The 14,189-nt window shown below is 28.7% G+C and overlaps 1 protein-coding gene across 4 annotated transcripts in view; it reads left to right on the forward strand.

Annotated features, from left to right (window-relative positions):
• LOC129920483 (zwei Ig domain protein zig-8) overlaps positions 1-14,189 on the forward strand; it is a 201,222-nt gene that overhangs the window by 150,299 nt on the left and 36,734 nt on the right. For 3 of the 4 annotated variants that reach the window (XM_056001713.1, XM_056001710.1, XM_056001711.1), the window contains one exon: positions 391-435. The exons of the other annotated variant lie outside the window; for it this stretch is intronic. In XM_056001713.1, coding sequence (XP_055857688.1) covers positions 391-435 — 45 coding nt within the window. The remainder of the gene's footprint in view (positions 1-390; positions 436-14,189) is intronic. 4 annotated transcript variants of the gene reach the window in all.

The following is a 14,189-nucleotide window of genomic DNA, read 5'->3' on the forward strand; positions in this document are numbered from 1 at the left end:
GAAATTTTTTCAAATTTCAGGATGGTTTAGGAAACCATATAAGCCCATTCCTTATTCATCCAAATCCTTCACAACTTAATTCAGAATTCCAAATTGGCCGTTTTAATAATTTTTTATAATGCAAATATTTCAAGAAAGTTAATTTTTTTTAAATTTTGATCAAAATCATCAAAAATTCGATTAAAAATCTTAATAAATTGGTTTAGAAAAATGTGATAAATGCAAATCCAACACTATAACAACTAGATATATTACTTTCATTTTGTAGTAGTTTCCCTTTTTTACCAATCCAATCTTCTTGATTTTGATCAGCTAAGTTCATCCATGCTGGTTGTTCAAAAAAAAAAAAACAAAAATTCTGTTTTGTATTTCGATTGTTTTCTTTTCCAGGCAAGCGAGATTTTCCACACAAAAATTGGACACCAGAGAGCATACGTAAGTTATAATGTTTTTCAATACAAAAAAAAGCACCCTTTAGCATTCCTTCCATACACGAACCCGTTTTCGACCATTGGTCATACCAAAAGAGAGACAATTTTGTTCAAAACATTGAATTTCAGTCCAAAAATTTTTCACGAAAGGAAAAAATTATTGACAGGGTCTTTTCTACCTTTGCTCTAAGGTTTTTATAGATCCGAGGACTCAAATATTGACTTTTGGGTAGTTATAAAAGAACTTGTGACTAAAAAAGCCTACAAAAATCTTACTGAACTTTTTTTTTGAAGAAAATTTCCTTCAATTCGGTCTTGAAATAAATATAATTTAAAACCAAATCATTCATTTAACAAACCCATAAAACAAATAAAACTAAAAAAAACAACCTCAAAGTTTTATATTTCTTTGAGAGAGAGAGAAAGTATCAGGTACCCCAGACCAACAACCGCAATCACTTATGTATTATCTGGGCTTTTGCATAATCCTTTGTCATCGTCCGTTTTGGAAAGATTAATACATTTCTCATTTACGCTAGCCTCGTTTTACCTACCCATTTCATCGGCATCATTATCTTCCTCAAAAAGGACGAGCACTGCCCTCCTCTCGTATAAGTTGGACGGGACAAGAAAGGACACCACCCGCCTGGTATATCTATGTATTCATCATTTGTCTAAAAAATTTAATTAAAAATTTTTCAGCGGTAAAAAAAGTATATTCTTACACAGAGAACAATTTGGTTGGCATAATAATCGAAAAAGATGACTGTTGTGAGACCACATCTGCCCCACAATAACATTATTTTTCGTCGAAAATCCCTCCTGTTTTTTTTGTGGTGTTCTACTTCATTCATACCACTGTACTGTTCTGTGTCGGTCCAAGTTCCTTTGTTTTTGGGAGTATCTCTCCATCGCCACCACCAGTCTCTTTAATCGTGTCCCTTTAACGAATCTCACTCTTTCAACCTGCCACCAACCCATATCACAATTTTTATTCAAATGTCTCTATTGTCTAAATAAAAAAAAAATAAAAGGAAAGAGAGGGTGTTGGTGGGAAAAATACAAGGAAAAGGGAGTTTTGGTGACCAAAGAATGATTTTTATTTGTGTCGTTTTGGTTTAAAGATTTCATTCATTATAAACGTTTCGCTAAAAAAAAATCTTATAAACAAAATCACTGCCTGCCTTTCGCACAAACAATAACAACAACAACAACAACAACGCCGACACGGTGACACGTTATGAATAAAAGGCAAAGTTTGACAGAGGTTTGTCAGTCGACTTTTTAAGGGTTTTTTTTTGTTGTATGTGTTTATATTCTTCCATCATGAAATTATAAGTTAATCAATTGAGAAGGGGCATTTATATAGATTATATTTATATATATATATTTGCTGATGGTCAGTGGTTGTGATTTGATGACAAAAGAAGAACATTTTAGATTTTTATTAAAATTTTAGTTTAAAAAAAGTCGTATCTTATTTAATATTGTTTAAAATTGAAATTTTTATTTAAATTTTTAGTCAACTTTTTTGTATGAAAAATTTATAAAATAAAAATACCATCTAAAACCCTAATATTTTTTTTCAAGAAAAAGTTAAAATTTTTTTAAGTTAAAAGTTTATTATTGCTTTTTTTCTTCTCAAAATATTTTACCAATATTAATAAAAACATATAAATAACAAAATTTATATAAATAAAAAAAACGGTTGAAAAATGTGAAACAAATTTGGGACACAAAAATATTTTTTCACGTTAACCATAGCGAAAAATCATTTTAGAGATGCAATTTTTTGTACACTTATTTAAATCAGTTAAAACTCAAAACTTTCAAAAATTCCAACAAAAAAAAAACACAAAAAAAACTTTAAAAAAGTCTCACGGCAAATGTCTCAAGGGAAATGTCTCATGAGACATGAAAAAAATTGATTTTTTTTTACACAGTTCCTAATTTATGTCGTTTTCTTTCACTCTATTAAGGAGTACTCTAAATTTTTACTCCTTTTTCTGGAGTGATAGAACATAATGAGAGTAAATTTTTTTTTTGTAATTGTGTGTGTGACAAGGCAAAAATGGATAATTTCCTTGAAAAATAGTGATAACAGGCCTAGGGAAAAAATGTTATGAATTGAAAAAAAATAAAATGCACGACTGGGGCCGCACGTACTTGCTCTTGCAGTTCAAAGCACTTTTATGATAGCTTACTTGTAGGTTATTAAAGCTGCCTCTATATACATTTTTAAGAAATTTGGATGATGTAGGGGAAGAGCCTGCATGGAGGCCAAATGCTAGTTAAATAAATTTTTTTTTTATTTGACTTTTTTGAGAAAAACTAAAAACGCAGTTTTACTGCAATGACTTTGAATATTATGTATGCAAAATTTTATGAAAATGAGCCATTTTTGAGAAAATTGCAATAACTCCATAATGATGTACGGGAAGAGCCGACATCCGCGATTTAAAAAATTGTAAAGACCATATTTCCCCTATCCGTATTTTTTGAGAAAAACTAAAAACGCAGTTATGTTAGAACTATATACAGCATTTCGTGTGTTAAATTTAATCAAAATCGTTAGAGCCGTTTTCGAGAAAATTGCAATAACTCGAAAATTATGTATGGGAGGTATACGTTCTAAGCGAGTTATTAAAAAACAAAAAAGAACCAACCTTGGAAATTACGAAAAAAACATCCATACCAAATTTCAAGGAAATCCGTCCACCCGTTTAGGCTGTAGCTACTTGTACAGATGGACGCACGGACGCACGGACGCACAGACCGACGGACGTCATGACGAAACCCACTTTTTTGGGCTTCTCCATCATCGTAATGTTAGTTTTGATTAAAACCTCGAACTTTTTTTTTGACACGAAACCAATACTTGCCCTATTGAGCAAGTAAAAATTAATATTAATAAAATATGAAGCATAATAACCGCTCGTTGAAAAGTCTGCTTCTACACGAAGACGTAAGGCGCAGAAATTATCTTCGAATTTCCTTTTGATTTTTCGGTGCGTCGCGCGCTTCTACACGTAGTATTTTTTGAAGACGCAAATTTGACAACTATTTTCTTTGGTTTTATTTTGTTCTTGTTTTCGTTTGACGACTTCTACAGGAAGACGTAGACGCACAAGATGCACATCAGAACAAGGGAGAGAGAAAGATCGATTTCTCCTGTGCTCTTATGTGCATCTTGTGCGTCTACGTCTACGTGTAGAAGCAGACTGTATTTTAATTACAAAAAAACAACACCAAAATATACAAAACGAAAAAATCTTCCTTCCCTTTTTTCGAACTCTATTTCTCTTTTGCTCTTATGGGCGTCTCGCGCTTTGCGTCTTCGTGTAGAAACGGACTCAGTTTTATTTTGGTATATTTTTCATTATACTTCTGATCGGTTTTTTCTGCCTAATTGACACACACCCATAGTTTGATTATTGTAAAATAAAAATATCCCATCAACACAGAAAAAATGGGATTTTTTTTTATTGATGAAGAACACTGGCTGAACAATTTTTTTTATTCGGTTTTCCATTTAATTTTGGAAAAAGTGAAGAATTAACGAACAAAATGGATGAAATATATCTGGCGGAATACAAATACAATAGAAAATATATTCATAATGGTTGTTTTTGTTAATAACAAAAGAATTTGAAAAAAAAAACTTTTCGCATTTTTCACTTTTCAAACAAAATTTTAAAATGTCAAACTTCAAATTTATAAGTGTGTGTGCAAATCGGTGTAAATCTGACTAAAAATGTGGAGTAAATCCGGGGTACTCCGTAGTACTAAAATTACTCCGGAGTAATTTTTTTATTACACTTTTGTGGCGTCAAAGAACACAAAACCTTCAAAAGTGCAAAAATAAGTACTAAAAGGGTACTCTCATTGGAGTGAAAGAAAACGACATTAGTTTCATTGTTTTTTTTTTTCTTGAAATCCCAATAGAGCACAATATACAGCCAAAATTTAAACCTTTTTTCGGTTTTATCTTCGAGTTTACTCAAATAATTTTTGACAATAGTAACTCTTCTCTTGGTGGAATTTTTAGACCTTAAAAATCAATTGAAAATTAGCATTTTTTTAATATAAAAGTTAATATCATTAAACTTTTTTTTTTGTATCTGAGACTTTTGTGCTGAACTCGAATCCAAAGTCAAAATATTTAGTCACTTTTTTTGTGTTTTTGAAATTTTAACTCTGCGTTGGGATAATGCAAAAATGGCGCTGTTTTTTTTAAAACCGTTTTTAAGTCAGTATTGAAATTTCTTAGAACTTTTGCCAATATTATTACAAATTTATCTATCGATACAAAAAAAAATTCATCTCTCTACGACTTACTGTTTGGAAAATAATGTTTTTTCCATTTACACTATTTTATAATTAAATTTTCAAAAATCGTAACTTGTCCCACCCATGACATTATTTGTAACAAATTTTTGTTTATTATAGGCAATCATTTTTATAATAATTTTTTTTTTATTATAGAAAGTACGATTGTGAAAGGATTTGAAAAATATTTTCAAATAAGTTCGATTCCTCGAAATCGCATTCCCTCCCGTGACAGTAGAAAATACACTTTTCATTTTTTAAAATAAATAAATTTAAGAATTTTTCTTTACTTTTTTGCTATTATATGGAAACTACTTTAATTTTGTACAATTTATGAGTAGAATTTGAAAGGGATAGATAGTAAATTCACTATGCAAGTGTCCCACCCGTGACTTTCTATATTGAGTAAAGGTATAATAAAATGATATTTAAATCAGCTCTTCAAACTCCCTTTCTTTAATAGGTCTGGCCAAGTTCTGGCTACCTGATCAATAGCTTGAATGGTAAAACTATATTAAAGTTGTAACTCTAAAATAAAAAAAAAAAAAAAAAAAAATTGAGCTAAGCACACTGCAGAGTGAAGATGCAAAAATATAAATGTATCTCAGAAGCCGCTTTGACATTTTTGTCTTAGTTATTTTTCTTTTTATAGAATGTGTAGATGTAGAAACATAAATTGTAAAATCGAAAAAAAAAAACGGTTTTCCCTTTTGAAAAAATGAAAGAAGAAGAAAAAAAAAGAAAAACGTTACAAAATTCTTATTCAAGGCTTATTCTAAAGCGGATTATTTATCTCGGAAATGTAAGCAAAATCAACCCTTTTAACGACAACCAACCCAACGAAGACGCACGATGGCAGCAGCTATGAACTCATAGTGATGTGTAATGGTGACTGGATGGTAACCTATAGGTTCGGCATCAAATATAAAGCTTTTAAAAAATAAAATTAGAGACAAAAAAAAAAGAAGAAGCAGGAGAAAAAAAATGGTACAGAAATGGAAATATCTCACCGGAAACTCAATCTTAAAAGGTGGTCGACAGTCGCTTCGAAATTTAGAGAGGTTCATGAAATATTCTTCTCTTTTTTTTTCTGTCTTCTTATTGCACTGGAGAAAAAGGAGTTATTATGCGTTTTCGTTAAATTTTCGTTAAATTTTTGATCATGTTGCGGCTGTGTTTCAGCAATGGTCCGGCTCTCAAAAACCCCAACGGGCGGTGCTTCGGCGTTAATTTAGCGGAATATCATTTTTACTCGAGCAAAACATTCGAAACGTCGAAATGAGGGGTCTATTATCTACATTAGAATGAATGTTTTGGTCTTAAAAAAAAAAAAATTTAGTCCGGTCACGATATTTTTGTTAACGACACTAATGATGAAAAAACCGTCGATAAATTTATAGTAAATTTATGTCAGACACACAAAATTGAGAAATTAATTTGCAAACAAGAAACAAAATATCTATCTGTTATAAATTTCTAATTTGAAATATAATAATTCTTGTTTCTTATTAAAACCTATGACGAGGACGTAGACGTACTTTGACGCTCAAGCTGCCAAAAAAAAAAAAAAAATTTATAGATTTAGGATCATGTTCACTTCAATTAAAAACAAATATTCGCCCCGACTTTCTCTTTTTCCCAAAATTGTATTCTTTTCATTTGGCCTTATCCCCAAATTTTATCAAAAACCCTTCACGCCTTTTACGTCCTTAACCCCACTTCTAACAAAAAAAAAAAAAAATATTTTCATTCGTTTAAGGCTTTTAATGCGATATTTTAAACAACCATACTTCTTTCTCAAGGATAAACACGACTTGTTATACGAAAAATCCCACGGTTAGATACTATTCGAGGGGTCATGCGTCCTTCCCTTCTGGCTTTCATCCCTTCTTATGTTCATCATCATAGCAAGAGTTCTTTTCATTCTTTGCAACAAGTATATTATTTTCGCTGCTTTTACTTTTTGAAGATATTTTCCAAAAAAAAAAAAAACCTTTCTCTTGTTTATACCAACTTCTTCCAAAAGTAAATTACAAACATGAAAGATACATAAGTATCTATGTCTACAATAGCTAAAGTAAAAGAAAGAAGAAGTAAAAAAATATCAAGAAGAAAAATAATAATAAATAAATGAAAAGAAAATCTTTGAATATACAAAAATTGATAAACCGTAATAAAATATCCTGCGCCGTTCTTTATTTTTAGGTTTTTTTTTTTTCTTTTTTTTTCTTAGATGAAAGAAAAGAATAAACAAAAAAGATGAGTATGAATGAAGAGAAGTATAGGTAGGTTAGGTTGGTAGGTATAAGTATACAAAGTTTGTCCGCTTTTAATGAGTAGCTGTTTTGTATTAAGTTTTTTGTTGAAGAAACCAAAGAATATAAAATAATTTGATTTTTAAAAAGAAGTCTCAAAATTACAAACTTTATTAGTTAGTTTTTTTTTTTTTTTTCAGCGGAAGCTGTAACAAAATATTATTATAAATAAACATTATTATAAAGGATAAATTAAAAAAAAAAAAAAGCTAATAAAGTTTCACAATTTTTTCTTAAAAAATAGTTGAGTCACAAAAAAATATTAAGGCTTTTCTATAAATATTATCACAAGCAAAGAATCTACGAACTTTTTGAAAAGTTTATGAGTTTTTAAATTTTCCGCTAAAATAAGTCTGAAGTTACCGGACAAATTTTGTAATGATTACAATCATTAACACTGGTCGGCAAAAAAAAACAAAAAAAGAACACTGTAAGGCGATTTTAATAAACTTGAGTGTGCTGAATTCAAAAGAGTTTACAGATTTTTTCCATCACGTCTAGTTTTTAATCACAATTTTAGCTATAAATTCCCAAAAACAAATTTTAAATGAAATTTTTTTTTCAACCGAATCAGGAGTTGAAAACTGAAATTTACTTCAAATTTGCTTCAAAATCCATAAGTTAACTTAACCACCAAGATTTTGAGATATCAAATATATTTCTATACCAAATATCTTTTAGAATAAAAAATAATTTTGAAAGTAAAAATAAACGTATTTAAGACGATAAAAAGTACCACAAAAACGCGTTTTTGACCTGTTAATATTTACATATTTCGAAAACTTGATGTGCCAGATTCGGAATCAGCACACAAAAGTCCTTTAGAAAAGTATGACTTGGTTCAAGCTCAATTTTCGTTGACGACCAGTGTAATTTGTAGCTTTTTTTAATGCTTTTCAATGGTTTTTTTGTTATTCCAAAATTCCGCTAAAATAAAACTGATTTAAGGGGACGAAAATTATTTTTTTTGTATGTCTAAAATTTTTAGGAAATTTTTTGTTTGAAAATCTACAATTTCGAGAAAAGAAATAAATTTAAAAATGCAACTTTTTGAAAATTTTTACTGTAATTTATATGAGGTTGAGTCTTATTTTAGCGGACTATTGAATAACAAGAAAACTGACCGAGCTGCAAAATTGAGGTTTTCGCGTTTGATCTCAGCCTAGATTACTTACAAATTTCTGCAAACAAAAAAATAGCAGTTTTCTCATTTTCGTCCGTTCACTTCAGTTTTATTTTAGAGGAATTTCGAATTAAAAAAAACTGTTGAGGTTAAAAAAAACCAAGTTTTATGGAAATTGAAAAGCATTTAAAAGGCGACAAATTTGGAGGTCAGCACAACATTATTGATTTTAATCATTTCAGATTATGTCCGCTAACTTCAGACTTATTTTGGCGGAAAATTCAGTAACTCAAGCGGAAAATTTTCGTTTGTAATCAAACCAAGTTGGCATAGCATTTAATTAGCTACAATTACTGAGATTAATTTTTTTTTGATTCCACCACAAAGTGTCCGTGAAAGTAACTGAGACATCAGTTACTCGTTTCCTAGCCGAAAGTTTCTAACTTGCTGTTGTTGTTTTTTTTTTTCTCAAATATTATGTTCAAAATTCTGTCTTCGCGTTTCGTAATAATTCGTGAATGTTTCCATTCATACTTAATTTTCAATGTTTTTGACAGTATCACTGTTTAAGCAGAAATATCAAAAAAACGTCATTTGCATCCTAAAAATATTACCTACGTCAAATTAAATTTTTAGCCGTTAGTAAATTTGGTTATACGATACCTCCTGCTGCTTTTCATTGCTTGCGTTATAGTCACTATCAGTACCAATTACATCTTGCACAGAGAATTTCCTAAAAAATAAATAATTTGTAAATTTTTTTGACAACTTTTCATAAGCAGATATTAAATAAACCTATCGAAAACAGATCTCAGGGGGTATACAAAAAAATCATCTCTGAATCAATCAATTGACGTAAGGGTTTGAAAATATTTTAAACACGTTTATAACACAAAGTCGATATATTCTCGAGTATATAAGGAAGATAGTTAGTCTTTTGGAAATTAGTTATCTTTTATCATCGGATTCGACATCACGTCTTAAAATTTCGAATTTTGTAAATTAATTTTGTAGTGAGTTTTTGAAATTTTCTTTCCAAGTTCATTTTAGTGACTGTGTTTTTTGTATGAACGATTTTTGAGAAAAACTATATAACTTGATGAATGTTGAAATTAGCTACATTAAGTCAAAACTACCTTTCGAAGAAAATTTAAGTCAGTTACTGAAAAATGTTATTATGTGAAGTTCATCCTAAAATTGTGGAGAAAATTAAAATAGTTTTTCCAAATTATGGAATTTCTCATGAATATTAAAATGTTTTGCAGATCTTCTAGTACAAATCAAAAACATTATTTGATCATACAAAAATGGAAGAAATTTTTGTGTAAAATGTTTAAGGTGAAGAAAAATTAAGCAATAATGAGTTTAACGATTTCGAAGTTGGAAAAAAATTGAAAAAAATAATAACGAAAAGGATTTTAACCAAAATCTGCTCAGAATTGTAATAAAAAAGAAGAAGAAGTTAAAAAAAGGAGAAAAAAAACTTTAATCATCTAAAATTAATTCTAATCATCTGAATACAATATTTCAAAAATTTCATTAACTAAAAGTGTCCTAAAGAAAATTTGGTTGTTTTTAAAATAAAAATTTAACTTTTTGAAGTGATAATGTGTAATTTCGTCTGAGCCTGCTGATCGAACAGCTTAAAACTATTATAAATACAGAAATGTACTTTAGCTTATTTGAAATGAACTCTCAGAAAAGATTTAAAAAATTAGGGTAAACATGGATAAAATAACATGATAAAAATAAATTATTTTTCTAAATCGTTGAATTTTGTTAATCGATTTATAAATTTTAAGAAGAAAGGCAGAAATGTGAAAAAAATTACAATTTTCGTTCTTATTTAAAGGGTATTTTTGAGTCTTTTTTTTGTTTTGACACGAAGTATCTTTTTACATAGAGCACATGCGAATTTGATTGAACTTTATTTTACAATGAGATAATATAAGCTTTCATTTGATATATTATCCCTCTGTGTCGGCACACGGGTGCGAATTTGGCAAGACAAAAATTAAAAGTGGTCACAAAAAAGTGTCTTTATAAGGGTGAAAATTTTTTTTGAATTGTGAATACAATGTTCGAATTCCTCGGAATATTCTACATCAATTTAATATATGATTCTCTATAAAATAGTGAGATCGAAAAAAGTTCTAGCGACATGAAAAAGTATAAACCAAATTCGCAAAAAAGAGGTGTGCCTACAGAGGGTTATAAACAATCTTAAATTCAAAAATTGCTAAATTTTTGCTTCTTTTCATGAAATATTAGTGATTTCAAAAAATCATTATTTTATTTTTTAAACAAAACTTAAAGACTTTAATATAGTTTTATTCCTTTTAAAAAAATATTAGACTTTAAGATGGTATAATTTTCTTGTAAATTTTTCATATACAAAAACTTACAAAATAGTAAAAGAAATAGAAAAGGAATTTTTTTTTGCTTTTTTTTCTTTTTAAAATCGTATAAAATAACATCACTTTAAAATATTATAGAAAAAATAAATAAATAAACATAACATTTTGACCTGTTTTATTAAAATATATAAAAGAAAACCAATTCTTATATCTGATATATATTTTAGTCAATTTGTTTGCCTAAAAATTGATGATTTATTTTCAATATGAAACAAAAAAATTATTTTTCAGAACATAGTAATGATTATAATGATTTTTTTTAATAAAATGAAACAAATGCATTGAAAACATCGAAAAATAATTATATATATAAAAATATTACATAATTAAGGTATATAAAAAAAAATTGTTCACTATGGTGTATACGTATTTTTTTTTGTTTTTTCCTATTTGCTTCCTATTTGTATTGTTATTTTAATGGATTACCAATTTAAAACATATTTTCGAAAATAACAGCAAAAAAATTTTCTAATTTATTAAATTTTTAGTACTCCTAGATATTAAATTTATTACAAAAAATAATAATCAAAATATTTAATAATAAATAATTAAACTCATATTTAATTGTTATAAATAAATCCAAGCAAAAAGGGGAGAAGAAAAGGGGGGTTCTATAACAAAAAAAGTTTTTTTTTCAAATCAAAATTTATATTTCTTATGAAGTAAGCTTTTGCTACGTCTTATTGCTTCAAGTCCACTTTTTCTATCTGACCTTTATTTATTCATATTTTAAAATTTTTATTTTTTTTTCCAAGCCCTTGAAATATTTCTTCACATGTGAAATTGGAGGTTTATGAAAATATACATTTTTTTATGATCAACGTGTTTCTTATGAGGGTAATCTACTCTATACTTTCTCACTTCTGTTCGTTGACCTGAGTATTAACTAAGTCAACGCACACAAAAGCTATTGATTCCCATATAAAATATCATAAGGACATGAGTTAAATTCGTTTTTCGCATTCACAATAATATAACTCACTTCCCCTTTCTCCCCTAAAAAAAAAACATAAATATACAAACAAACGAAAACATTACTGCGTAGCAGTTACGTTCTTTTCGTTATATTACTCTTTACGTGTTGAATAAATTGTGTATGTCCCCATTATATGTATATCCTGTGGAGAGCACAAACCATAAGCAGGACGAATAAGCAAGGTCTCGGCAATAGAAGGACGAATTCAGTGTGGACCGCATTTTGGATTACGATTAAATGTCATATAAATAGTATCGATATGGTGGTTTTATTCAGGGCGTACTAACATTCGTTTGCAAAGGCTCCTTAATAATAATAATAATTTTAGGCTTATGAAAAAAAATGAAAATGAAAACGAAAACGACGGTGGTCCTGGGCGGACAAAATAACAAGCAAAAGCATTGGAATGTGCCCTTAAGTTAATAATTTAGTTGTGTTTTTTTTTTTTTTTTCTCACATCATCGGGGTAAGTTCTTATAGAAGGTTTGGCCTTGGTTTCTTATAGCAGGATGGTAAGAAGTTAAGCTTTCATCGTGAAAAGGACGATAATTTTTTTTTTTTTTTGGTTGGATTTTAATAAAGGGACACAATTTTGTTGACAAAAAATACAATAATAACATCATTATGGGACGACGTCAGGTTAATTCTTTATTTATTTTTTTTTTTTTTTTCTTGTTCATTTTCTATCTGGTGAATTACAGAAATTTGATAAACAAGACAAAAAGAGGGAGTGCAAAAAAGAGGATTTGCGTTTGAATCCATGGAAAATGAAAATTATTAATTCTGGCCATTATTGTCATTTACTTATGATGCTCCTGGCAATCACGACTTGTCAATTATCGCTCTCAAGATTTACAAAATTGATATTAATGAAAACTTACGTTGGCTTGGATAGTATTTAAAATAAAATGAAAATTTAATTAACTCTTTAAGTCGATTTGGTGCCAGTTTGGTGTTTGCCCCGCGCACAAAAGGTGCTAATGTTGGTTTTCTCTCAATCACGTATTTTATTGCAAAAGTTTGGAGATACACGTTTTAATGTTTTTTTTTTGTGGATAAACTAATTTGTTTTTTTTTTTTTTTTTTTTGTGTATAGGACAAGAATAAGAAAAAATGGAAAAATGTCGACCTCGAACCTCAGGGGAATGGAATTTTCTAAAGCTGTGGTAAAAATGTTACGAGATTTGATGCTTTCACTATGACGAGTTGGCCATTAGTTTGTGTTTGTTTTTAGACATTGTAAAAAATTCAACACAAGATTGACGTATTTATTTCTGGTTTATTTATTTATTGTTTCTTTATTTTTTGTATAACAAGCTTAAAATTCTGTTTTCTATTTCTTGTGAATATTTTAAAATTCAGAGAAGGCAAATGAGTCATTTTATAGAATTTATCATTTGTTAACAAAAATTGAAGAATATTTATGAGCTATTGTATTTATATCTACTCTTTCTTTCACATAGAAAATAAGGGTAAAGAAATGTTGAAAGCATTAGAGGTGGAGTAGATCAAAGTTTTTCCTTTGATTTGAAGTTATTGAAATTGTCCTTGTTAATTGTATTGTCTGTCGACAATTTTCGGGTCATGGTTCGTTGTCACAGTGGGGTATAAGATAACCATAATCTGTAACTCCTTTTCTCTCTTCCTCGTTCTATCAGCAGGTGCCAATGGCAGAGATTTATCTGCACTAGCCCCCTCCTATTTCCGTCACCACTCATTGTTCCTATTTTAATATCCTTGTACAATCAATATATAGAAAGAGAGATGCGGATTATTTTTGTGGAGGAGGATGGTTTAGGGAGAAGTAATATACCTCACTCAGTGACAGGATATTTTGGTAAAACTACCCCTAAAAGTGTTTAATATTTCGTGATTAATTAATAGCAAAATTCACAAAGAATCTTGAAAGAAGAACGATTTATTATATATAACAACAAATTCTTAAAAAAAAAAAATATCCTTGATGGATGAAATACGAATAGGGAGGAATTTTTGGTATCAGTTAAACTCAGTTAAACTGAGTATATTTGCTGTTCTGAGGCATGTAAAGTTACTAAGACTGGTAAAAGTGAGATGTTAAAAAAAATAAGCCCAATACATTCGAAATAAATTTTTTCAGCCAATTGAACCCCAAATGCATTAGGTTCGACAAAAAATTTTCTGAACATAACTTTAAATTTAGCACAAAATGTGGAAAACTTCAATATTAAAAAACAAAAAAAATAGAGCTCCTAGAAATAAATGAATGTGATTTTTAGATTAACTGACCATAAATACATTAAGTTTAATACAAATTTTTCTGGAAAATTCTAATAAACGCTCAAAATAAGGAAAACTGAAAAATTAGTATGAATAGTCCCCAAATATTTCAAAAACTAGAGCTGCTCAAAAAAAACAAACAATATGATTTTTGAGCTGACTGAATCCAAATCTAAAAAAATTAGACATAAATCTTTCTGGAAAATTTTAAAAAAGTTGAAAATTGTTTAAAATTTTATGAAGTGTATAAGACTTCACTTATTTCTTTTCAATGAATAAAAAGAAAGTACACAAATTTCGAAAAAAGATACAGAGTTTAAAAGCCATGCATCTTTCTTA

The sequence above is a fragment of the Episyrphus balteatus genome, chromosome X, assembly GCF_945859705.1.
Source record: "Episyrphus balteatus chromosome X, idEpiBalt1.1, whole genome shotgun sequence".
NCBI lineage: Eukaryota > Metazoa > Arthropoda > Insecta > Diptera > Syrphidae > Episyrphus > Episyrphus balteatus.